The sequence below is a fragment of the Sphaerodactylus townsendi genome, linkage group LG01 (assembly GCF_021028975.2).
Source record: "Sphaerodactylus townsendi isolate TG3544 linkage group LG01, MPM_Stown_v2.3, whole genome shotgun sequence".
Taxonomy (NCBI): domain Eukaryota; kingdom Metazoa; phylum Chordata; class Lepidosauria; order Squamata; family Sphaerodactylidae; genus Sphaerodactylus; species Sphaerodactylus townsendi.
This window is the reverse complement of record NC_059425.1, coordinates 12,300,754-12,325,380: the sequence shown is the minus strand read 5'-3', so window position 1 is coordinate 12,325,380 and position 24,627 is coordinate 12,300,754. Positions and strand designations below refer to the sequence as shown.

At 48.5% G+C, this 24,627-nt stretch overlaps 1 protein-coding gene across 1 annotated transcript in view; it reads right to left on the bottom strand.

The window, feature by feature from the left end:
• CELF3 (CUGBP Elav-like family member 3) overlaps window positions 1-24,627 on the bottom strand; it is a 122,424-nt gene that overhangs the window by 5,071 nt on the left and 92,726 nt on the right. The window contains 9 exon segments of the mRNA XM_048511020.1: window positions 9,116-9,258; window positions 10,546-10,689; window positions 11,903-12,007; window positions 12,807-12,872; window positions 14,775-14,879; window positions 14,882-14,923; window positions 18,343-18,493; window positions 18,972-19,115; window positions 22,959-23,038. Of these exon segments, the coding sequence (XP_048366977.1) occupies window positions 9,131-9,258; window positions 10,546-10,689; window positions 11,903-12,007; window positions 12,807-12,872; window positions 14,775-14,879; window positions 14,882-14,923; window positions 18,343-18,493; window positions 18,972-19,115; window positions 22,959-23,038 (965 nt within the window). The 3' untranslated portion in view covers window positions 9,116-9,130.

Below are 24,627 nucleotides of genomic sequence, written 5' to 3'. Positions count from 1 at the left end.
ACCACTGGGCAGGGGACAACCCAGGATCTGGAAAGGTGAGGTGCAGAGAGGAAGGATTTTTCCATGCAAGGTGGAAGAAGCGGAGGGAAAGATGGCCACATGTGAGCGGAGCAAGCGAGCAGGCGGGTTGAATGGAACGGGGGGAAGGATGGCCCAAGGGAGTTTGGAAAGAGGCATGTGGATTGCAGGGAGCAGTCACCGTATCCCCCTTTGCCACACAAGGAGAAAGCAGCCTTGGCGTAGCTCCGATCAATTTTGTGTTACTGATTGTTCCGGGTTAGGGGTCTAGGGACTGTGATGTTGCAAATCACGATGGTTTTTAGGAGGCATTTTCTTGACATGAGCTGGCTTGAGGAACGAGTTGTTCTCATTTCTGAGAAGGGATCCAGAGAAAGGACCCGGAGATGCCTCCTCGTTTTGAATCGTCTGCCATGAAAGTGGGTTACAAAGCCGACTTCAGGTGTACAGCAACAAGGGGTAGGCCAGCCCAAGTCCTCACTCTTATGAACCTAAACTCCTAGAGTAATCTAACAGTATTGGCCTACTAAAAGTTCGCTGTAGCTGTGTAGCAAATCTGTGTCAAAGCGGTAATCAGAGTCGCTCAAATGTGAAGAAGGTTTCAATAAATAAATAAAATTACAATACCCTTAAGATGGGGCATATCCCGCCCTCCCTGGCAAAAGTTGGGATCAGGGCAGTGTACATACAAATGGAAAACATTAAATAGTACAATAAATTTCCATAAAACTAATACTAAAACCTAAATTTTAAATTAAATAAAGTGCGTGACGTTCCAGGTGGTCTTTAGGAGGGATTTGCCCAGAGTAATGCTGGGATTGGATGGGGCGGCGGCGGCAACGGAGGGGTTAACATTTCAATTGGTTTTCAGATCGATGTTTTAAAAAAATGAGCAAACAAATGGGGAAGGGCTTATTTGGAAATGGGGGTGGGGGAAGGAGGGCAATTCGAATGGGGTTCCCCCGTATGGGTTTAGTGGGGGAAGGGGGGGTGGGTATGTTCACATCTGTTCTTATCTTAACTGTTTTTATCTGTTTTATCTAGTTATATGGACCTTTTATTGATCTGATTTGTACTGAGGTTACATTGGTGGTCCTCTTGTTGTGCGCCACCCTGAGCCCTTCGGGGGAGGGCAGGTTATAAATGTAAAGTAATAAATAAACAAATAAACAAACAACAAAGAAATGCCATATTGCCCTAAAAGGCCCCTCTGTTCATTGGAGGGGAATCTTTTAACGATCCCCGGCCCGAAAGATATCCAGCTGGCTTCAACTAGAGCCAGGGACTTTACGGTCGTGGCCCCGACCTGGTGGAGCAGGTTGCCAAATGACATCAGGACTCTGCGGGAGCTATCTCAGTTCCACGGGGCCTGTAAAACATGGCTGTTCCACCAGGCCTTTTCTGTCTAGCCAGCCGGACTGAATGAAAAGATGCCATCTTCTTCGGTCTCTGGGCAGGAAGGTGAGGCGGGGAGAAAGTAGAGAGGGAGTTTTCATCGCCATCCATTTTTTTTAACACCTGTTCCAGTATTGGTTTTAGTGTTGTCATATATTTTTGTATTGATATTACATATTTTAAATGTTTTAAGGTTTGTTGTATTCTTGGGAAATTGTTGTGACCCGCCCTGAGCCCTGCGGAGATAGGGCAGGATAAAATTAGAAAATAAACAAATAAAGTTAAAAACCCGTAGATGATGGACAATCAGCAGTAATACCCCAAGCCTAGGATATATATATCTTCCCCACCTCGACATAGTCCTTTTTCCAACGAATTGTCAGAGTGCTGGGGAAGGACAGAAAAAAGAAAGAAAAGAGGGAAAATGCATAGTTCAGTGGTGGCGAATCTATGGCACTCCAGATGTTCATGAACTGCAATTCCCATCAGCCGGGTCTATGAACATCTGGAGTGCTATAGGTTCGCCACCACGGGCATAGTTTAATATACATGTTGGTAATGTGGAAACTAGTAAGATAAGATTGGACAAGCGGGTGGCCTCAACCAAAGGCCCGGTGGGACATCTCTGTCTTACAGGCCCTGCGGAACTGTTCAAGGCCCCGTAGGGCCCGGTGCCAGCCAACGGAGATACTATATAAAACGATAAGCTATAAACTACACTAAACTATAAGCTAAGACGGTAGTGCGCCCTCAACAAAGTGCGAGTCAGGGACTCATGTGGCAAAGGTGGACGGAAGGTAAGATGGGATATAAAAGCAGTGGCAAGAAATCTGATGTTTGCCCACAGGACGAGAAGCACAAACCCACAACATGGTGCCACCAGCCAACACACCTGAGAAATCAAACCATACAGACAAGCAAACACGGCACAGGCAAGGAAGTTTTGTAAAGTCCCACAGCAACACAGTAACAACAGTGGTTTAAAGGTGACTGAAGAAATGCAGGTATAGGGGGCAGTGGAGGAGAAAGACGGGGTCAAAAGAAATGGAGGCGGTGGAGGATGTCACGTACAGTTAGAAACTGAATCGCAGTTCTCTCTCTCTCTTTTTTTGCACTGAGGCGTGCAAGTGTGCGGGCGTGAGTGCGAGAGTTCGCGTGCGAGCGGGTTGGGCGGGAGGAAGGGGGAGGCACTTCACCAAACGAAAACTACGTTCCAGAAACTCACGGCACATCCAGTAATGCTAAGTCACGCAGACGTCATGCAAAACAGTGCAACTCGGATCACATGACGTTTTGTTTGTCTTTCCAAATAATAATAAGAAAAAAAGATACAACCACTTTTTTTTTGTTCATTCCATTGGATGCAACTTACAAGGGGGCGGAGCTAGGTCTCCCGCGACAGCGAAGGGTGGCTTAGCAACAGAGTCGTCTCAAGATATGATTGGTACCCTGCCAAGGGAGCTGGGGAGGTGGGTGGGGTTTCAAGCGGCAAAGAAAGAAAATGGGTGTTTGGTTTCTTCTCGGTTTTCGTTTTTTAAAATATATATATATAATTTCTTCTCTTTTAATGTTTTTGTCAGAAAAAGGGGGAATCACAATAATTCCAAAGAAAAACTACTTACACATTAAAAGAGACAAGATAAAAACCTGTTTGTCAGACCACTGTAAAACCCCTAGGCAGTGAGATCAGGAAAAGTTTTTTTAAAAGATAAATTGGGATGTGTTGAATCTGCAGCATCTTTAAATTATTTGGGACTGAACGAGGTGAATGCCCATGCTCGCATTGGGTTGGACGTCACGAATTTGTTCCCCTGAAAAGGGCACTTTTCTCTACATAAGGAGCATTGGGGAAAAGTTCCTTCCACCTCATCTTAGCAATATTTTCTCTTCTCATAGTTTTTTGGACTGCATCCAGCTCTGTTTGTGGCTCAGAGCTAAAGTATAAGTAGCAGAGGAAAAAGAGTTTGGACAGATACCCCGTTTTTCTCAACTGTAAGGAGTCTCCTTTGTGGGGTAACGACACCTTTGTGGGGTAAGTGGGGCTGAAGAGAGTTTGGAGAAATCTGTGACTTGTCGAGGTCACCCAGCAGGCTTCATGTGTAGGAGTGCGGGAACAAATCCAGTTCACCAGATCAGAATCCGCCGCTCGTGTGGAGGAGTGGGGAATCGAACCCGGTTCTCCAGATCAGAGTCCGCCGCTCTTAACCACGACACCACACTGCTAATACTTTGAAGCAGTATCCCTAGAAATGGCAGCACTCCCATCGGTGACATCTTAGCCCCATGCTGAAGTTAGGAAGCCAGATAGAGAAATGTGCAAAACTGGTCCCTCAGGCTGCCACAAGAATATTCTAGAGAGAAAGAAGCCAGGGGAACGCCTGCTAGTTTCAGTGGAGGCCCACATTTTGCATTCGCTCTTGTTTCAGTCCTTGTTTAGATCTCAGGAGGTGGTACAGGGATATCCTTCTTTTAAATGGCTTTCTTGAAAAATACAAGGTGCATATCGGTTACTTGGAGGAGCTCCCATTTAAAGTAACAGGAGGAGCTTGGGGCTGTTTTCATGGTTTTCCTGCGTGGCATTTTATCCTTGCAGCGGCCCTATAAGGTATGTTAGGACAAGAGGGTGTGACTGGCTCCAGGTCGGCCACTTTCATAACTGAGCAGGAATTTGAATCTTACCCAGTCCTAGTCTGACACGCTGACTCCTCCACTACAGTGGCTCACTTGCAGATTACTCCATGGGGCACTAGAATTTCTTCAGTAATATTACATACAGCAAATGGAGTGAACGGCAGACATTTCAAGTATGCAAGGATCACAATCACGTGAAAAACAAGCAGACTCAAGTCTATGCTAGGTTGATGCTGAGGTTGCCGATCTTCCCAGGAACCAAAGAGGTTGAGAAGTCTAATAGATATCTATTAAAATATACATGAGAATAGATACATCTATTACATATATACATCTATTAAAATATACCTCTGTTAAACATACATTTTATTGCACTGGGATCTATTCATAATAATAAAGAGCTATGCATAAAAATCCAAATAGAAAATATACATCCATGCCCAGAAACATGTAAAATCAATTACATATTTAGGGGGGGGCAGAAGGGCAGATGCCCCAGGCACCACTTTAAAGTGCCACGTGGGGGCGCATTCGGTGGGTCTGCCCACTCTCCCTAAGAACTGTATAGGGCTGCAGAAGCCCAAGCAGGGGGAACCGGATGTAATGGCCTGCCTCTCTCCCCTTCTGAGATGGGTTGCAACCTCTCCCCTCTCCTTAAGTTTGCCCCCTGGAGCCGACCGGGCCATCGTGGCAGGTGGGGTGGCACCACACAAAAAGCCATCTCTGCCTTGCAGTCTCCCTGGCTGTTCCCGAGCAGCCCTCCATACAACACGCCTCCCAAACAGGACTACTTCTAGCTGTGCTGTGGCGAGTGTGTTGCTTATAGTTGGGCTGGTCTAAAGAGCGATGCTGCCTTGGCTCTTAAAGGGTACGTGGTGGTAGCCCCCCTGGGAACTGTGGTTTGCCTGGCTGAAGATGAAACCCTGGAAGCCCCACCACCAGTAGCTCCCCCAGCAGCCACTGTTGCCGCTGCTAATGCAATCGCAGCAGTGCCTTCGCCCCGGCACCATCATTACCACCACAATGCCCCAGTAGGTTCTGTGATTCTGGGGAGGGCTTCTTTCTAGACCTACTGCTCACTGCCTTCTTTGCCACGGGGGAGGGGCCCAGCTGCCATGCCACAGGTGGGCGCAATTTCACTGTTTCCTCCAGGCGCTATTTACTATAGACATGCCCCTTCGTAAAATAGCACAATATTACAATATGTATCAACAATAACCACAAAGCCTCGACCGGTAGGGTCATATATACAATATGCCAGAATGTAGCACAAAAAGACCCTGACGGGTTCCGATCCCTGACGTGATTTGACTGGATCTTCTTCGGAGGTGAATAAATAACCTACACATACACAAACAATCCAGTATGTTTTATACAGGTCAAAAAACAGTGTTCCCATAGATATTTAAGATTTATATTATAAATCTTACGAAGTTTTATTCTCCAGGTAATTTTTCCAGAGAACACCACTTCACAGACCTGCCCTGGACTGCACTGGAATCAACTACCTGTAGTCAAACATATATTAAAGAGGAAGCGAACAGCCTTTGTGTACTGAGGTATAACATACTACTCACTATTTATTGACCTCTGAAGAAGATACAGTGGATCAAAACACATCAGTTGAGGCTTTATGGTTATTTGTGATCTATATTTGTAAAATTGTGTTATTTTACTTGTTTCTAGATATGGATCTGTACTTTTTATTTAGATTTTTACACATAGCTTTTATTACTAAGAGTAAAACACAGTGCAATAAAATGAATATTTATTGTATTTTAATAGATAGCTATTTAGGCTTCTAAACCTCCTTGGTTCGTAGCTTGTTTTTCAGGTTGATTTGAGATATTCTTTTGCCTTTCTTTGGCTGTTACAAATCTCCTCCCCAGCTTTAGTTATTCTTTGTTTATATTATTTGTGTGTGTGTGTGTGTGTGTGTATTAAGGACTGTGAAGTCACTTTCACCTTACAGTGATCCTATGAATTAATGACACTCTAAATGTCCTATTGTTAACAGCCTTGTTCGGGTGTTGCATATTACTGACCTACTGAATGTTTTACAATCCAAACCAGTCTGTTATCCATTTGAAACTATCCATTAACTAAAGAGGGGAAAAATATACCAGCTATTTAGAGGGACCTGCTTTTAAAAACTCTCTTTGACTGCTTAAATAAAGTGTATTCCCTTTGGCGGAAACTATTAGTCGGCAGGGTGTTGTGTGGTTTCCGGGCTGTATGGCCGTGTTCTAGTAGCATTTTCTTCTGACGTTTCGCCTGCATCTGTGGCTGGCATCTTCAGAGGATCATTTAGTAGGTACTCCTATAATTATTATAGGTACTCCAATAATATCTATAATACCTATAACAGGTACTCCTATCATTCACCCAATTGAAAATGTTCTTTTCAGGGCTGTCACTGTTACTGGGAGAATGAGAGCCCTACCAAGAAAAGACAGAAAACTCCCGTGAGTCCTTGAAATGCTGCCTCTTTCATGCGCAACACATTTCCTTGAGAAATAAAAAGAGAGATGCTGAGCCCCACAAAACATCAGCATCACCAAATTAACAACCAAAGTAACTAAAAAAAAAAAATTGAAAGTCACGTCAAGAGAAATTTGCTTCAAACTATACGTATATATATACACGAGAAACACTCACACAAGAGAACAAGACGGTTAATCAGAACAAAGACATGGGACACGTCACGCCACGGACGGACACTTACAAATCCCCATTTCCCTCATTTCGACCCTAAAACTGACAGGTTATGGGGCCCGTGTTGAAATTTATGTGAACTTGCAGGTGTGTGGGAACAAAATTGAAATCTCTGGGTTTAGGACGTAGCAGGGATGGAAGGATTATGCGGTAGATTAGGAATCAGCAGCTTGGTACCTCTTGGACCCTTCGATCTCCAGCAGAGGAGGATATGGGAGGCAGTTTTCTCAAGTAGTCCAGAGGAATATCGACCTACCACCTTCCATACATAGGCCCTTTATAGGGTTCCCAGCTCAGGGTTGGAAAATGCCTTCGGGGGTGGACTCCAGGAAAGAGTGCTACAAGGCCTTAAAAGTTCATCCTCTGGAGTTCCTGTTTTCTACAGGGGAACTGATTTCTGTGGTCTGGAGAACCGTTGTAAATCCGACTTCGCTTGAAAGTTGGCAGAAAAAACCCTGATTTTGGCTGAGCCCTGCAGTACAGGCAACGTCTAAGGAATTAATCAATTCAGATTTGAGTCCAGTGGGCAGGCATAAGGCTTTGGCTGTCATTTGCTGCCTCAACCCTTCGGTGGCCTAACTTGATTCAGCTTGTTCGTGGCTACTGATGGACCTCTGCCCTGGGAATTTTCCTGATAAGTTAAAGACCCACTCTGCTACTGATTGGGAGCACACAGAATTTCCCTGCAAAGAAACGCTCACTCTGAACGGATGCATTTTCTGGACAACTCGTCTGCTGCATGATCACAATGATCTCTTTTCTTTTTCTTTTTGGTAGCTAAGCTTTTTAAAGTCCCCCACCCTTTCTGCACAATCGGGCCGACCACCAGAGCCCGTGGGGAAGAATAACGCTACAGTTGCTCTTCACTGGTAAAGCCAATTTGTCTCGAATGATGAAACCAACATGGACACGTTTCGCTCCAATTTCGTTTCAAAATTTAACTACATTTCCTTTTCTTTTTTTAAAAGGATGTTAAAGGAGGGAGCTGGAAACCTTAAATTGCAATTGGGGGATGTAGGTCCTTCATGATTCGTGTAAATTATAGAACTCCATGACTTCCAAGACTTGTTTCCCACATTACCCAAATTAAGGAAACAACTGAAGCTGCCTGTGAGCCCAGACAACCCATCCACCAAAGAGGCTGCCTGTTGTATCTCTACATGATTCACTCCTTGCTCTCGCCTTCTCTCCTTGCAACCAGCCTCTGTTTGAGGGCAGCAAAAGTCTTCGACATGTGTGCACAAAGTCTGATTTAACCACTCCCCCTAACGACACACACTAGCATTAGCCTCTTCTAAGGAGGCTGTCTGTTAGATCTCTTCATGAGTCACTGCTGCTGGTTTGCCTAAGTAAGCTGAAGAGTTCCCCCTGCAAGCATATAAATTCTTACTCCCATGTGCTCGAAGAGTAAATCTCGAAGAGTTTAAAGGGTGAATGTAAGCGCCTGTGGTCTGAATCAGAAAACACACTGGAGCTATTGTGGGTGGGGTAGAGGTTGGGCTAAGCTGAGAATCTATGAGCTTGTGTTTTTCCACGGCCGTGCAACTGGCATAGCCCCTCTTATGAGTTGCCGTAACCAGGATCAGTTTTGAAAGAGTTCACATCCAGCCACCTGGGAAAGATAGGTTTCCTGCTAGGGTCCCAAATTAGGACCACGACAAGAAGACCAGGCGAAAGAAAGGAGAGAGAACACTCAGAATCTCAGGACCGGCTGGTGGCTTTGCTGTAAACGCCCACCCCCTGGACCAGGGGTCTGCAACCTGTGGCTCTCCAGATGTTCATGGACTACAGTTCCCACCAGCCCTGCCAGCATGGCCAAGTGGCAGGGCTGATGGGAACTGTAGTCCACGGACATCTGGAGAGCTGAAGGTTGCAGACCCCTGCTCTGGACTGTCTTGAGTCAGCAGGGAGTGCCGTTGGATGAAAAGAACAACTAGACTGAAGTCCACTAGCACCAACAAGATTTTCAGGGTAGGGACTTTTGAGAGCCCTTCAATGGATAAAGGAGCTGACAAAGGGATTTGACTCTTGAAAATCCCCCAAATTGTATTGGGGCTACTGGACTTGAATCTAGCTGCTCTACTGCAGACCAACGATAGGCTCCCCCTATCGCTGAAAAGAGATTCTTGGTGAGGGGAGGAATGGATGAGAACCTGCCAGAAGGTGAGCTGAAGGTGTGGCTTCTCAACCAGTGGGAAGGGGAGATGTGTCCAGATGTGGCACCATGCCCTAGGAAGGGAAGAGCACCAATGCCCGCTGATGCTCATTGTCCTCTGGCAGTCGCAATGCCTCCGGGCATCTGTCTCTCTGCTCTTAATGGCTCCAGCCGGGATGCCGTAGCCGCCTCGGTACTCACCTGATGGGCGGTGGTTCAGTAGGGCCGGTTGGCGTCTTTGGGCCGCTTCAGCTGGACCTTGAGGCGCTTCATTCCAATCTGGAAGCCGTTCATAGCCTGAATGGCGGCCTGAGCGCTGGCAGGATTGTCAAAACTCACAAAGCCTGAAGGGAGAGGCAAAGAGAGGGAGTGGGGAGCACCTGCTGAGACTAGACCTGACACAGAGTGGGACCACGAAGGGTAGGTCGCAAGACACAATTCTTCGGGGGCACAGATGAAGAACTGGGTGTGGAATTCTTTTATTTTTTTTTTAAAGGAAGTTTCTATAGCCTGTCTCAGAAAAAGATATTAGTAGTGTTGTATATTCCTCCACCGCCGGACCTTCTTTGTTGTAGACTAGTCCTGCTCCTGCTCATTGGCGATCAACGAATTAGAAATTCTCTCGTATCAAAGTATCATGTTCAATAGTGCACAGAATAGTGGCGTTTGACAAAGGAAGCGCATAAAAATGAATGATAATTCTCAGATCCCTTCCGGACTATATTCTAATGCGGAAGCATACCATTTTCTCAACTGCTGCACCTCAACTGACCTTAATAACATCTTTTTCTGAGACTCAGTCCTTATTTTTATTTATTTTGTTTTATTTATTTATTAAACTTGTATACCGCCCTCCCCCGAAGGGCTCGGGCTACAAAACTATGCTAAAAAGTAGATCAGTGATGGGCTGCCAGCCTCCAGGGGGTGGGGGTGGAATGATAACTGATCTCCAGACTACAGAGATAAGTTCCTGTGGAGAAAATGGCTGCTGGGGTGGGCGAGGGGGGGGGTTGGGCGGTCTTGTACTATACCCTCCCCAAACTGCATCCTTCCCAGAATCTACTTCCAAGAATCTACTTCCCAGAATCTACTTCTCAAGGAATTTTCCAACCTGCGATCGGCAACCCAACCTGATTGACATTTCAGGCGCCAGCACCAAATAAGAACTTCAAGGGCTAGAGGTGGGGCATTTTCGTTCCTGATGCTCTCACAATTACATAAATGATGTAAAACCGATGAAAAATAATCAGAGAACTCCCGACAGGCGGCCATTCAACCTCTGATTAAAAACTCCAAAGAAGGAGACTCCACCACCCTCCGAGGCAGCTTATTCCACTGTCAAACAGCCCTTACTGTCAGGAAGTTCTTCCACCTAGGAAGAACTTCTTGATGGTTAGGGCTGTCCAGCAGCGGAATGCGTTGCCTCACAGGGTGATGGAGTCTCCTTCATTGGAGGTTTTTAATCAGAGGCTGGATGGCCATCGGTCGGGAGACTCTTCTCTTTTTTTGTCGCCCCTCAAAATCTGCCACTAGAGATGGTTGCCTAGGTTTCATAAGAATTGGGCAGGCCCAGCCGTGCCAGAGGCAGCAGGAAGTGGCTCCTCCCTCTCCTCCCCATTGGCCGTCCATACCGAAACATTTGCTCTGATTGGTAGCCCGGTCCACGAAGACTTTGGCAGAGATGACATTCCCAAAGGGGAGGAACATCTGGAGGATCTCGGAATCCGTAAATTCCTGCGGCAGGTGGTAGATGAAAATGTTACAGCCCTCAGGACCTGGGAAAGGACAGTGAGTGGCAGGATGAGGACAGGGAAAGAAGACATGGGAACGGGGAAGGAGGGACGGAGGAGGGGAGAGAGAATTACCAGTAAGGAACACACTGGACCCTAAGAAGGGCTGAAATTTCGGTGAGACTCTTTCGGCTCCCCGAACGTTCTTTGAATGTTTCGGCGCAACGAAAAGTCTCCCAGTCTGCCCCCAACTGTTGCTTAGGGCAAAACATGGCAGCAGTTCAGTTTGAACCCTGGCTCCATGAGTCACTTCAGCTCCCCGTCAGCTCCTAACTTGCCAGGTCCCATCTATCCCATCTGCACTTGTCTACACCCAGCATACCCTGCAATCCTCACTTGGAAGACGCACAGTGTGGGCAAGACCTCCCGCAATCACACTGATGGTCAGAACAACCTGCAGTGATGAGGAATGGATCACCACTAGGGGGCACTGCCTCTGGAGAACCAAATCATCAGGAAATGCAGCCAGACAACTCTTCTGTCCTAGTCTTGCCTTTCCCGCTTGCTAAACGAAGGGCTGAGGGAAGGGGGCAGGTTCAAGGAAGTGGTCCCTGGGCTGAACATATTCTGATCCATTTGTTCTACCGGTGTCTTGTTGAGTGGTTTTGGTTAATTATATAAATTATATAATTATATAATTAATATAAATTATATAATTATATAAATCTCCTGGGAATCACAGACAAGATCCTATGCGGAAGTGCTGGCATTGCACGGAGGGAATGCCATAGCACTTTCCCAAATACTTTATGGAATCCATAGAAGGTTTTTTTTGTGAATGCTAGAAAGTTCCCCCAGAGCAATGTTGGCACTTCTGCATAAACTGGAAGTGATGTCAGAGTGTCGGTGACGTCAACCCCTGCCCCCAAACCTGCCTCCCTAAACCTCCCGGCGATTGCCAACCCACCAAGCAACTAGAACTTTTGATTTGAAAATATGGCCCAGACCTTGAGCAGGTACCATTCACAATTCTGGCCTCTGACAGGCCACATTCCTTCAGCTTTGCCCTACGGCACATCAGGATTGGTTGCTGCAGTTCAGCCCCCACCCAAGTTGGGGGTGAGCAGTATTTTCGACATGAACGGCAGCAACTCTTTGCTCTGCAGGCTTGCTTGACAGCAAGAGTTTCTGGGTAGGCTGAAAAAGGTCCAAGGCCGAAAGGGGTCCTCCATTTGAGGCATGATTCAGGCCAACCTACCTTCCCGCTGCTGCTGCTGTTGTGGGGGTGGCTGTTGGGAAATTATAGTGGCTGGCTGTTGCGTGAAGGCCGGGCTCACCAGTCCGTAGGCAGCGGGGTAGGCAGCTGTGGGAAGAAGTGGGACAGAGTGAAGGGCAGGCTCCTTTATCATATGGGTCAAGTAACAGCGACGGGGCAAAAGGGTGTCCACCATGCACCTGGCATTACCTAGAACATGATGTCTAGGCAATGGATGGATCAAGAGATTGGCATTGTTTGGGCAACAGGGCCTAAGTGATGGCAAGTGTCAGTCCTCTGGTGTTGCCCAGGCAACATGGCCTATGCTATGATAAGGCACACCAAGCCTCTGCTGTTGCCCAGGCAACATGGCCTATGCTATGATAAGGAACACCAAGCCGCAGCTGTTGCCCAGGCAACTGGGCCTGTGAGTGAGAAGGCACACCTAGCTTCTGCTGCTGCTGCAGCAATGAAGCTGTGTTAAGGCACACCAAGCCTCTGCTGTTGCCCGGACAACAGGGCCTCTGAGTGAGTCAAGAACACCAAACTTCTGCTGTTGCCGAGGCAATGGGGTCTCTATGCTGTGATAAGGTACACCAAGCTTCTGCTGTTGCCCAGGCAGCGGGGCCTCTGAGTCAGTAAGGAACACCAAGTTTCTGATGTTGCCTTGGCAATGGGGCCTATGCTGTGATAAGGCAAACCAAGCCTCTGCTGTTACCCAGGCAACCGGGCCTGTGAGTGAGAAGGCACACCAAGCTTCTGCTGTTGCCTCGGTGACAGGGCCTATGCTGTGATCAGGCAACCGGGCCTGTGAGTGAGAAGGCCTCTGGTGCTAACATACTCCCACCCCCAGGCTGACACCAAACAGGGTCCCACATTCACACACACACACACACACACCCCATACCTGTGTAGTGCTGCATCCCAGCATAGGCCTGCTGCAAAGGATCCATGGGGGCTGCCGGGCTCTGTGCTGTGGCATGGGGTGAGGGGGGAGAAGCACAAACACAGACAAATAAGGGTCACCTTTCACCTGCCTTGACCACCTTTAAACCCATGAAGGCAGAGCAGTGTTGGGCAAGTGGGTTGGGAAATTCCTGGAGATTTGGGAGTGAAGCCTGGGAGATCAGGGCTTGGGAAGAGGAGTGGGTTGTAATGGCATAGAGTCCACCCTCCAAAGCAGCCAAGTTATCCAGGGGAACTGATTTGGAACACTGTATACAATTAGGGTTGTTAACCTCCAGGCGGGAGCTGACGATCTCCTTGAACTGCAACTGGTCTCCAAGACTACGCAAATCACTTATTCATTGATTACTGAAAACATTTCTTCCACTTCGGGAGAAAAGGCCTGCTAGTAGACTGCATGGCATTATACTTTACCAAGGCCCCTAAAACTCCCCCCGCCCCCAGCTCTACTCTAAAATCTCCAGGTATTTCAGAAGCCACAACTGGCAACTCTGTCTACAATTTGGGTCACCCCAGTGGTGGGATCCAAAAATTTCAGTAACAGGTTCCCATGGTGGTGGGATTCAAACTGTGCATGTAGCTGCCAAGCCAGGGGCTGGAGTAACGACGCGGCGTAATGGCGGAGCATTCCGGGGCGTAGGGCATTCTTGGGCGGGGCTGTGACAAGGATGCAGCCACTGCGCCGGCCCTTGGGCGGGAAACGAATGCACGCAGGCGCAGGCTGCCACGCACGCCGGTGCACCTCCTGCTAGACTGCTTCCAGTTCTGCGCGCTGCTGCTGAGAGGAGGGGCGTAACGGAGGCAAAAATCACGTGGCAAAATCACCCATTAGTAACCCCCTCTCGGCACACACCAATAATTAGTAACCTACTCTTGGGAACCTGTGAGAACCTGCTGGATACCACCTCTGGGTCACCCCATGTCAAAAGCTACCAAAGGTACAGAAAACGACTACCCAAATAATTCAGGAGTTGGAGGCCTTTTCTCTGTAAGAAGAAATTTGGACGCTTTTTAGTGGAGGAGCTGGAGGGAGAAAGTATGCAAATATGAGAGTTATAAAGCACACATGGGGTGAAAAAGGAGGGATAATCCCTCTCTCGCACAACAGAACTGCTAAAGGAAGCTGAAGGAAACTGATTCGAATAGTTTTTTACGACACACAATTAGCCACTGCCACCAGATGTGGCAGTGACCACAACCTTCAAAAGAGGACTAGTCACGTTCCTAGAGGAGGAAAGGCCTAGCAAGGATTATCACTCATGACAGACAAAATGAAGCCTCCATATTTAGATACAGTCTATTTTTTTATCAACATTGGCAATCAGGGAGGAAGGCTACTGAAGCCATCTGGTTGCTCTCTTTGTAAAATAAGACGCTGGATTTCATGGACCTTTGGTCTAATCCTGCAGGGAAATTCTCTGAACTGTCTAGTGAGGTTCCCTAGGCCTCAGTATTTGCATTCACTATGAAAATACTGACATTCCTATCCCAGTTTCCTAATTTCAGCAGGCATAGTTCCATCACTTAGCTGCCCTCAATCCATTTATGTTACAAAAAAACCTGGGCGGTTGGGAAATGTCTATTTTTAAGACCCTATTCCTTAAAAAGACGTTCTAATCCTATATTGGAAGGACTTCACTTCTTCCAACTCTGTTGTAGTCCTTGGAAAACCACCAGAAAGGATGACTTAAGGACTGGAGAACCAAGAGAACGGCAGTTCCTTCCCAGGGATGCTCACGGAGACATAAATTTGTAGCCAGATCTGCCAACATGAAATCATGAATTGCAGCAAGTTCATGTTACTTGGGAGACCCAAGAGGCAATGCTGGGTGGGATGTCCAAGGGAAGTCCAAGCAAAAAAGAAATATGGAGAGACTGAGGGAGAAGTAACCTCAGGCAGAAAAGATACCTGGATAGGGGTGGACGCCATTTGTGTAAATGGCCTCAGAAGCAGGCTGCCCCGTGGTCTGTGTGGGAACGGGGCTGTACCCATTGACGCTTAGGGTGGCGGGATGGCAGACACTGGCGTGGCAGCAATGGCAGGTGGTGTGCTGGTACCTGTGGGGAAAGACATGGGATGAAGGTGGCGGAAAGACCTCTTAGCCACGGCCCACCCCCAGTTCCTGCCATTCGTTATCTTCACTGATCAGAATTCATTTATTTCACATATGCGCCGCCTTTCTCTCTCTACGGCAAGGGTGGCCAACCTACGGCGCTCCAGATGTTCGTGGACTACAATTCCCATCAGCCCCTGCCAATTGGCCATGCTGGCAGGGGCTGATGGGGATTGTAGTCCATGAACATCTGGAGCGCCATAGGTTGGCCACCCCTGCTCTACAGGGATCCCAATCGGCTTATAGCTTTCTCCTAATTCTGTTTTATCCTTACCACAGCCCTTTGAGGTAGGTTAGGCTGAGAATTTGTGCCTTGCCCAAGGACACCCAACAAGCTTATGTGGAACAATGGGGATTTGGACGTGGGTTTTCCAAATCCAAGTTTGACACTCTGTTACACCACACTGTCTCTGTCTTTTCTGTCTCTGATTCAGGCTTCGATCTCTTATGGAGTGGGATTTTGTATTCTTATAAATTGCGAACACTTAGAATAATCTACATTACATGCAGGAACAATCGAGAGGTTTCTTTTCCTCCCCCATTTGAGCCTCTTTCCCCCTTCTTATAAGTGTCTTCACAATTTTCATTTCCACACAGCCAAGGGAATGAGCCATTTGCATTTAAATTAATCTTTAGACCAACAAGAAAAACTAGAACTCTGCAGTACGGAGAAATGATGCATTAGAAATGCAGAGTCTTCTTGCATGCACCTTTTATTTTGAATTTTTGAAGAGGAGGAAGAGTTCGAAGTTATGCTGTGCTTTTGTCAAACATAAGGAGAAGAAACAGAGTCTGGATTTATACTCCACTTTTCTCAACCGTAAGGAGTCTCAAAGTGGCTGACAAACTCCTTCCCTTCCTCTCCCTACAACAGACACCTTGTAAAGCTAGAAGGGAATGTAACACATGAATAAGCACCAGTGCAGAAAGGAAAGTTCTTTTATTCCCAACATAGACCTATCAAAAGATGAAAATACAGCATGCTGGGGTGACCCCAGACAGGGCCCTGCATTTGGCAGAGACCAATCTGGCCTGCATATGAGATATTTTCAGAAGGGCCTAATTTCTGGTTGAAGAAAACTGGGTTTCATGCCATTTTCTCATAAATTAGGTGTTAGATGAAGGATGCTGGTAAAAATTATGTTGGGAGTGAAATGTACAACTGTCTGGAAAAAAGTGTCCGGGAGAGGGATGCTGGACTCCAATATACTCCTGCTCATGATGGACTCCTCCTTAGAAAAACCCATAAAGATTCCTTTCATCTGGAATCCCTGGGAATCCAGCGATTGTCTTCAGACCGGCCATTTCAGACTGGATGAACAGAATCCCTGTGAGTCCTCCGCACATTGTCCAGTGCATTTTGCCATTCCAACCAACGAGGATGATGGAAGGATTAGAGCGCCTTCCTTATGAGGAGAGGCTGCAGCGTTTGGGGCTCTTTAGTTTGGAGAGGAGACGTCTGAGGGGGGATATGATTGAAGTCTATAAAATTATGCATGGGGTAGAAAATGTTGACAGAGAGAAAAATTTCTCTCTTTCTCACAATACTAGAACCAGGGGGCATTCATTGAAAATGCTGGGGGGAAGAATTAGGACTAATAAAAGGAAACACTTCTTCACACAGCGTGGGAGTTGGTGTTTGGAGATATGCTGCCACAGGAGGTGGTGATGGCCACTAACCTGGATAGCTTTAAAAAGGGCTTGGACAGATTTATGGAGGAGAAGTGGCTACCTATGGCTACCAATCTTGATCCTCCTTGATCTGAGATTGCAAATGCCTTAACAGTCCAGGTGCTCGGGAGCAGCAGCAGCAGAAGGCCCTTGCTTTCACCTCCTGCCTGTGAGCTCCCAAAGGCACCTGGTGGGTCACTGCAAGTAGCAGAGTGCTGGACTAGATGGACTCTGGTCTGATACAGGAGGCTCTTTCTTCCGTTCTTATGTTCTTAAGATACATCCATTCCCTTCCTGTGACCCAAGTGACAGAGCCAGGGGACAGAGGGGCCCCAAATCCCAGAGCGGATGCTGGTCCCCTCCTTATTGAAGTGTGTCACTGTGTTGGTCAGCAGCAGAGGAGCCAAATTCACATCCAGGAACACTATTTTGGGGGTATAAGCTATCAAGAATTAAACATTGAACGAAGGGAGCTTTGACATTTGAAGGCTTACACCCTGGGAATTTTGTTGTTCTTTAAGGTGCTACTTGCTTGAATCTTGCTCAGATACTTCCTGTGTGGCTGAAGGCCAAGAGCGGGTCTGGAACATCAACCGGGCGCCATTTTGCCCCGGGCACCATTTCCACCCTCCACCCCACCCCCTGCCTCTGATTGCTGTGCAATTCATTTACCATGTTTCCTGGGCTTCTCTGCTTCCCGGAACTTCCTCCTCGGTGCCCTTTTCTGAGCTCACTCTGTTCTCCCTCACTTGTTTATCGGCAGCATTTCGGTTTGTTTTTATTAAAATGGCGGGGGGGGGGGGGCGGCAATCTTCAAAGCATCAATGCAGAATGCAGCATGAAACTGTGAAGCATTGGAGCATCAGTTCAATCCGGGGTGGGGATCACGTAACAGTGGCCAGGAATCGTTTCGAGGGATGAGTGTAGACATATGCTGTTCTCATTAGAGCCAGCTTGGTGTGGTGGTGAAGAGCACGTGGATTCTAATCTGGAGAACCGGATTTGATTCCCCACTCCTCCACCTGAGTGGCAGAGGCTTATCCGGTGAACCAGATGTGTTTCTGCACTCCCACATTCCTGCTGGGTCATCTTGGGCCCCTTCCGCACATGCAGAATAATGCACTTTCAAACTGCTTTCAGTGCTCTTTGAAGCTGTGCGGAACAGCAAAATCCACTTGCAAACAGTTGTGAAAGTGGCTTGAAAATGCATTATTCTGCATGTGCGGAAGGGGCCTTGGGCTGGTCACAGTTCTCTCAGAACTCTCTCAGCTCTACCTACCTCACAAGGTGCCTGTTGAGGGGAGAGGACGCTGAAGGAGTTTGTAAGCCACTTTCAGTCTCCTTACAGGAGAGAAAGATGGGGTATATCTAAACTCTTCTTCTTCTAAAGGGGGGGATTGAAAATGTTTTAGAAACGTTTTAGGGGATTTCTGCAGAAAGAGCCATTTTCTTCCTTGTGTTTCTCCAAGCAGCCAAGTTCAAGACAGCGACCAGAGCCAGGGGTCTGCAACCTGTAGCTCTCCAGATATTAATGAACTACAATTCCCATCAGCCCCAGTCAGCATGGCCAATTGGCCATGCTGGCAGGGGCTGATGGGAATTGTAGTTCATAAACATCTGGAGAGCCGCAGGTTGCAGACCCCTGGACCAGACCCTTGGCCCTATATCCCCCACCCCTGGGCCCCGTATTACCTGAGGAGGGCGTGATGGGCGTGATGGGGGTAGCGATGAGGCCATTGGGGTTGATGGTGGCCATCTGCTGCATCTGGACGGCGGCCATCGTAGCCATGGGGTTGAGGTAGGCGGAGTGGGCAGCCACCAGAGCCGCCTGCTGCTGCATTAGCTGGGGGAGCAGAGGAGAAAGAAGAAAGAGAGCAAATCCCTTCACTGACAAGAGACGGTCGCCTCTCCCGCTCTGCCCGCCCCCTGAATGCCGATTGATATCCCCCCAACAGCTTCCATCATGGCTGCCCTTTGGGTTGAGAAACTTCGGGAGATTTGGGGGCGGAGCTTGGGGAGGGTGGAGCATGGGCGAGGGAGGGAGCTCAGCCAGGGTATGTCGCCATACAGCCCTTTCTCCAGAGCGGCCATTTTCTCCAAGGGAACCAAGCTTTGTCGTCTGGAGATCAGTTGTAATTCTGGGTGATCTACAGGTCCCACCTGGAAATTTGCAACATCTCCTACTTGGGGTGGCAAACAGTCCCCACGGCCCTGTGAACCCCTTCTCCTTTAAAAAGTGAACCCTATATGCAATACATCCCCAATACAACCTCCTCCCCACAAGCTTCATGCTCCCCAGCCAGAGGCGACCAGACTCTTACTGCTTGGGTGTAGGCGCTGTACGCCCCAAACTGCAGCGCGATGGGGCTGAACATGCCCAACTGATTGGCCACTTGCTGCATGCGCCGGAGCCCCCGCTCTTTCTCGGTGTCGGCGAACTTCACCACAAGGCTGGAGGAGGCGCCCTGCAGGGTGGGGAGAGAGAATAAATCACCTGAAACCCCCATGCAGGAGCTGAAAGAGATCGCAGCCCAGTCTGTGACCAGGCAAGAGACAAAATGGAACTCCCATCTCGGGCACGGGCGGGGGGCGGGGGGACCAGAGTTGGGATCCAGCAGGTTCTCACAGGTTCCCGAGAGTAGGTTACTAATTATTTGTGTGTGCCGAGAGGGGGTTACTAATTGGTGATTTTGCCACGTGATTTTTGCCTTAGTTACGCCCCTCCTCTCAGCAGTAGCGCGCAGAACTTGAAGCAGTCTAGCAGGAGGTGCACCGGCATGCGTGGCAGCCTGCACCTGCTTGCATTCGTTTCCCACCCAAGGACAGGCACAGCGGCTGCATCCTTGCCACAGCCCCGCCCAGGAATGCCCCGCCCCGGGAATGCCTGGCCACGCCCCCGTCATGACCCGCCCAGCTCCACTGGCGCTACGCCACGGTTTAAATCCCACCACCATGGGAACCAGTTACTAAAATTTTTGGATCCCACCACTGGGGGGGACCCTTTCCAAAGGCTATTTTTGCCCCCCAATCCACCCTGCCGGAAGGCATAAAGACCCAGCCTCGGCCACAGTGAGGTCAGCTGAAGTGAAGTATAAGATTGCCAACTCCAGGTTAGATCTGGAAATACCTGGACATTAATGTGACAGAGCTTTGAGAAGGGCAGGGTTTGCCAATGGGGTATAACGCCATAGCGCTAGGGTTGCCATATCCCCTTGGAGACGGGCAATCCCCCACACTGGGGTTCCTCTCCCTGGCATCATTCATTTGGCCAGCAGGGGGAGTTACCAGCAGCAAACTGAGGCCTGGCTCTCAGTTGTTGGTGACGCGTTGACATCACTTCTGGAGCTCACCGGAAATGATGTCATCACATTGCCTGCAATGCGTGGGCACTTTGTGTTTGGGCAAAAACTCTATGGTACAAACAGCTTCTACAATAGTTTTTTGCCCGAATACCAGAGCATAGCCCCAATGTGATATCATTTGGGTGTAGGTGCCCACTCCCAATGTGATATCATTTTCGGTGAGCGCTGGAAGTTATGTTGATGTGTCGCCAACAACTGAGGCCAAGGCCTCAGTTTACAGCTGGTAAATTCCCTTTCCCCCGCCCCCCCCCCCCACTAGTTGACAAGGAGGAGCTTGGCAATTTTACATAGAGTCCAACTGACTAAGCAGCCATTTGCTCCAGGGAAAATGATCTCTGGGCCTTTCCCCACTCTCCACGATCCACCCTATGCTGCGTGCTGCTCTCAGTGTGCGGCATCCCTGGCGCGTGCGCGGGGTCATCAAAAGGCGCCGTTTTCTCCAGCGCCAGGGATGCCATGCGCTGAGGGGGCGTGACAGCGGCAGCGTCGGGGCGGCTGCGCTGTCGCCGCCCCTGTCGTGGGGAGTTCAGGGGGACCCCGCGCTACTTGAGGAGAGTAGCATGGGGCTTAAGGTAAGTGGGGAAAGGCGCTCTGTCTCCTGGAGATCTGGTGTAATCCCAGGAGATCTCCAGCCAACACCTGGAGCTGGCAACTATAGGTTTGAGCAGACTATCCACATTGTGTGGCGGGGGGTGGGGGTGGGGGTGGGGAGAGCATCAATATTCCTGTATTGCAGGGGAGGCAGGGGGGTTGGTGACTTCCTTGCCATGAGGGTGGATACAGTGAAGTCATTTACCTGGGGGGTGGGGTTCAAAAGCCCTTCAGCTTGATTTGACCCAGCTAGTGTCCATTGCATAGGAAGTGGTAAGCACACCTTAATTGGGGCAGCACAAAACTGGCCCTAGGAATACATTCATTGGTAGAGGACTAGGGTTTTCCAGGGATCAATGTTGGAATTGTCCTTGCTGATATGTGTGTGTGTTTGCAATCCAGTGAATGACCTGTTAGAACTTTCAAAACAAGAAATGTTGAGCAGTGATTTGCCATTGCCTTCCTCTGCAGGAGGGAGAGAAGGAGGAGGAGGAGAAGAGTGGTAGTGGTAGTGGTAGTGGTAGTGGTAATAGTAGTAGTAGTAGTAGTAGTAGTTTGGATTTGCATCCCACCTTTCTCTCCTGTAAGGAGACTCAAGGGGGCTTACAAGCTCATTTCCCCTCCTCTCCCCACAAAAGACACCTTGTGAGGTAGGTGGGGCTGAGAGAGTTCTGAGAGAACTGTGACTAAGTCCAAGGATACCCAGCAGGAATGTGGGAGTGCAGAAACACATCAGGTTCACCAGATAAGCCTCTGCCGCTCAGATGGAGGAGTGGGGGAATCAAACCCAGTTCTCCAGATTAGAATCCACCTGCTCTCAACCACTATACCACGCTGGCTCTCAAGTCTGGACTTCCTTGCAGGGTCTCCCATCCGAGTACGAAACAGGGCCAACCCTGTTTAGGTTCCAAGACGGGAAATCCCACTAGCTCGGATCATCCAGATCAGGGGTCAGCAACCCGTGGCTCCAAAGCCGCATGCGGCTCTTTCGTCCTCGTACTGCGGCTCTGCAGCGGCGACGCCAACGACGGCAAGTAGCACTTGAGACGCGACGAGCACACCTCCTTCCCCACCCCCTCCTTCCTTCCTCTCTCCGGCATCCTTTCCCCTCTTTCCCTCATCTGGCGCCTGGGAAGGAGAGGAAAAGACGCCAGAGGAAGGAAGGAAAGTGGGCGCAGGGAAGGAGGTCCCAAGTGCAACTTGCCGTCGTTGACGTCGCCGCCACTGTCTATTCCGCCTGCTTGGCTGAAGGTAGGAGGAGGCCAGGGGCGGGGCTTGGGGAGGCGGGGCCAAGTGGCTCTTTGGGTGCTAAAGGTTGCCGACCCCTGATCCAGATCAACACAAGAGAAGAAAAGTGGTAGTTTTACCACTGCCTGCCTCTACATAACAACCCTGGACTTCCTCAGCAGTCTCCCATCTAAATACCAACCAGGGCCGACCCTGGTTAGCTTCTGAGACAAGAAAAGATCAGCTAGCCCGGGCTATCTAGATGAGGGCTTGCTGATGTGACCCCCACAAATAAAGGATTTTCTGAAACGGAGGAATGCGCTGCCTTTCTCCTGGGATTGATTCAGCTGAAATGCATTCAGAATGCCAATAAACATCTTGCCGACCTTAGATGGACTCTTTTGAGAAGGGGACACCCTGCTGCATAGGTGTCAAACTCTTGGCCCTCCAGATGTTATGGACTACAGTTCCCATCATCCCCTGCCAGCATGATGCTGGCTGGGGATGATAAGGAACTGCTGAGTCATAACATCCTGGAGATACAAATTTGACACCTGTGCCCTACTGGCTTGCAAACCTGCACTGTGAATTTCCAGAGTGTCACATTTAACATCCAATCTGAATTCAGCACATTCCTATCCACTATTATAACAACTGGGGGTTGTCACCTTATATATTATATTTATTTAAAGATCATCCCATATATATAAATATATATATTTAAAGATAATCCCATATATATATATATATAAATATATATATTTAAAGATCATCCCAGGGCGAGTCGTTTTTAGGCCTCAATCCATAAACTTGGGGCAGAGGAATCAGCAGCAGAGACGCCGTCCAAGGTATCTGGATAAATATGGTCACGTGCTGGTCTTTACAAAAGACTGGTAACACCAAGCAAAATGGCTCTCTACTCCCCGGCTTTTTCAATGCAAATCTCTTGGGTTTAAACTTTTGAGAAGGCGCAGTAGCAAGCGGTGTCCATCAGGAGGCAGCAGAGCCCCGAGAAGAATTTCCCATGGCCAAGGGTGGAGTTCAAAGGGAAGGGACTTTCTGGGCATCGGCCGCTGGGGTTAAATTCCCCCGCCCCCCCACCTCCATCCCACACCCCAAAGCTCTCACCGGCAATGTGCGGCTCCCGTGCAATGTATTAATGGCTGCCTGCGCTTCTGCATGTGTCTGGAACTTCACGAAGGCACAGCCTGGCAGGGGAGTAGAAAGACAGACATCTGAGTGTTTCCAAGCTACTAGCCAAGAACCAATCACATGGTTACCTGAGTGGGGGAGTTTGCTGAAGCTCACACACCTTTTGAGCAAACCAGCCTCCTTCTCTTCCTGATTAAGCCCAGGGGGGAAACCCATTCTATTGATGGCAGGGGAAGCCAGCTGTGCGCAGCTCTGATTGGCCAGAGCCGGTACCGTCACGAAACCCCCATCCCTTTCTCGGGAACAGTTTTTCAGCTATTGATTTTGGTTTAACAAGCGGACAAATGTGCATTGAACTCAACAAATACACATGTAAGACTTTAAAAACTGCCTGCTTGAAGCATTGGGAGAGCAGCAAGTCAATAAATGGAATCAGCATTCAGTTTGCATACTTCTAAGCCTGTGATTTGCATGGGAGGCTGTTCGATTCTAAGGCATTGCCGGCCTTGCGTCTGGCAGAAACTTTATGTTGGTCTTACCACAGAGTTTCTGGCAATTGGTAGAGCTACCTTCGGCGCTTTTAGGTAGTTCTAGGAATCATAGGGAACTGTAAGGCCATGTAAGTAGCCAAGGCCTTATTTTTCGTTTTAAGTGTTCTCTTTCTTCTACATTCCCATTGATTAATATTATCATCATTATTATCAGATTTAATATCCTACTCTTCTTGCCGGAGAAGGCTCAGAGCAGCTAACGACGTAGATTTATATGAAATCATAGCGTACAAATGATAAAACTCTTATAAGATAGCACTGACTAAAACAATTAGAGGGTAGGCTACTACACCCCAATCCCTGACTTAAAGATGAAAAGACGGAGGGGGGGGGCAGCAAGAGGGAGGGAAGCCAGCCAGCTTTGGGAGAGATGCCCCCATCATTTCCTCTGTCCAGGGAAAGGCCTGGTTACAAGGCCCCTAGCAACCCTATGGAAATTCTTCTGTGAGTCAGAGGTCCCTTCTGCATAAGCAACACAGGTGGGGGTTAAATGAACCCATGTTGCCTGTCTCACCGTTTGCACGGCGGGGGCAAGGACCATCCGGGATCACCAGGAGCCTGGCCACAAGATGCGGGACGATTCGCACAAGAAACGCTTTGTTTCCCTGCGAAACACGCATCCGAGAATCCCCTTACAAGCATATCGGGCAAATCCCCTTACAAGCATATCGGGACAAAATGGCAGCCACCTGGAGAATTCACTCTAATGGCGGCTGCCTATAGAATCCACCATAATGGTGGATGGAAAAGCGGGGGGGGGGGGGGGTTTAAAAACACTTTCTGCTGGCCATACCGTGTTTCCCCGAATATATGTGTCTTATATTAATGTTTGCTCCCAAAGATGTGCTATGTCTTATTTCCAGGGGATGTCTTATTTTTCTGTGTTCTGTTCGTCGGGCATGCTTCCAAACAAAAACTTTGTTATGTCTTACTTTTGGGGGATGCCTTATATTTCACACTTCAGCAAAACCTCTACTATGTCTTATTTTTAGGGGATGTCTTATATTCGGGGAAACAGGGTATTTTGAACAGGCAAGCAGAAAGCCTGTGAAAACCAGGTTGAAGGGGAAATGTTGTTAATTTAGTAACTTTCA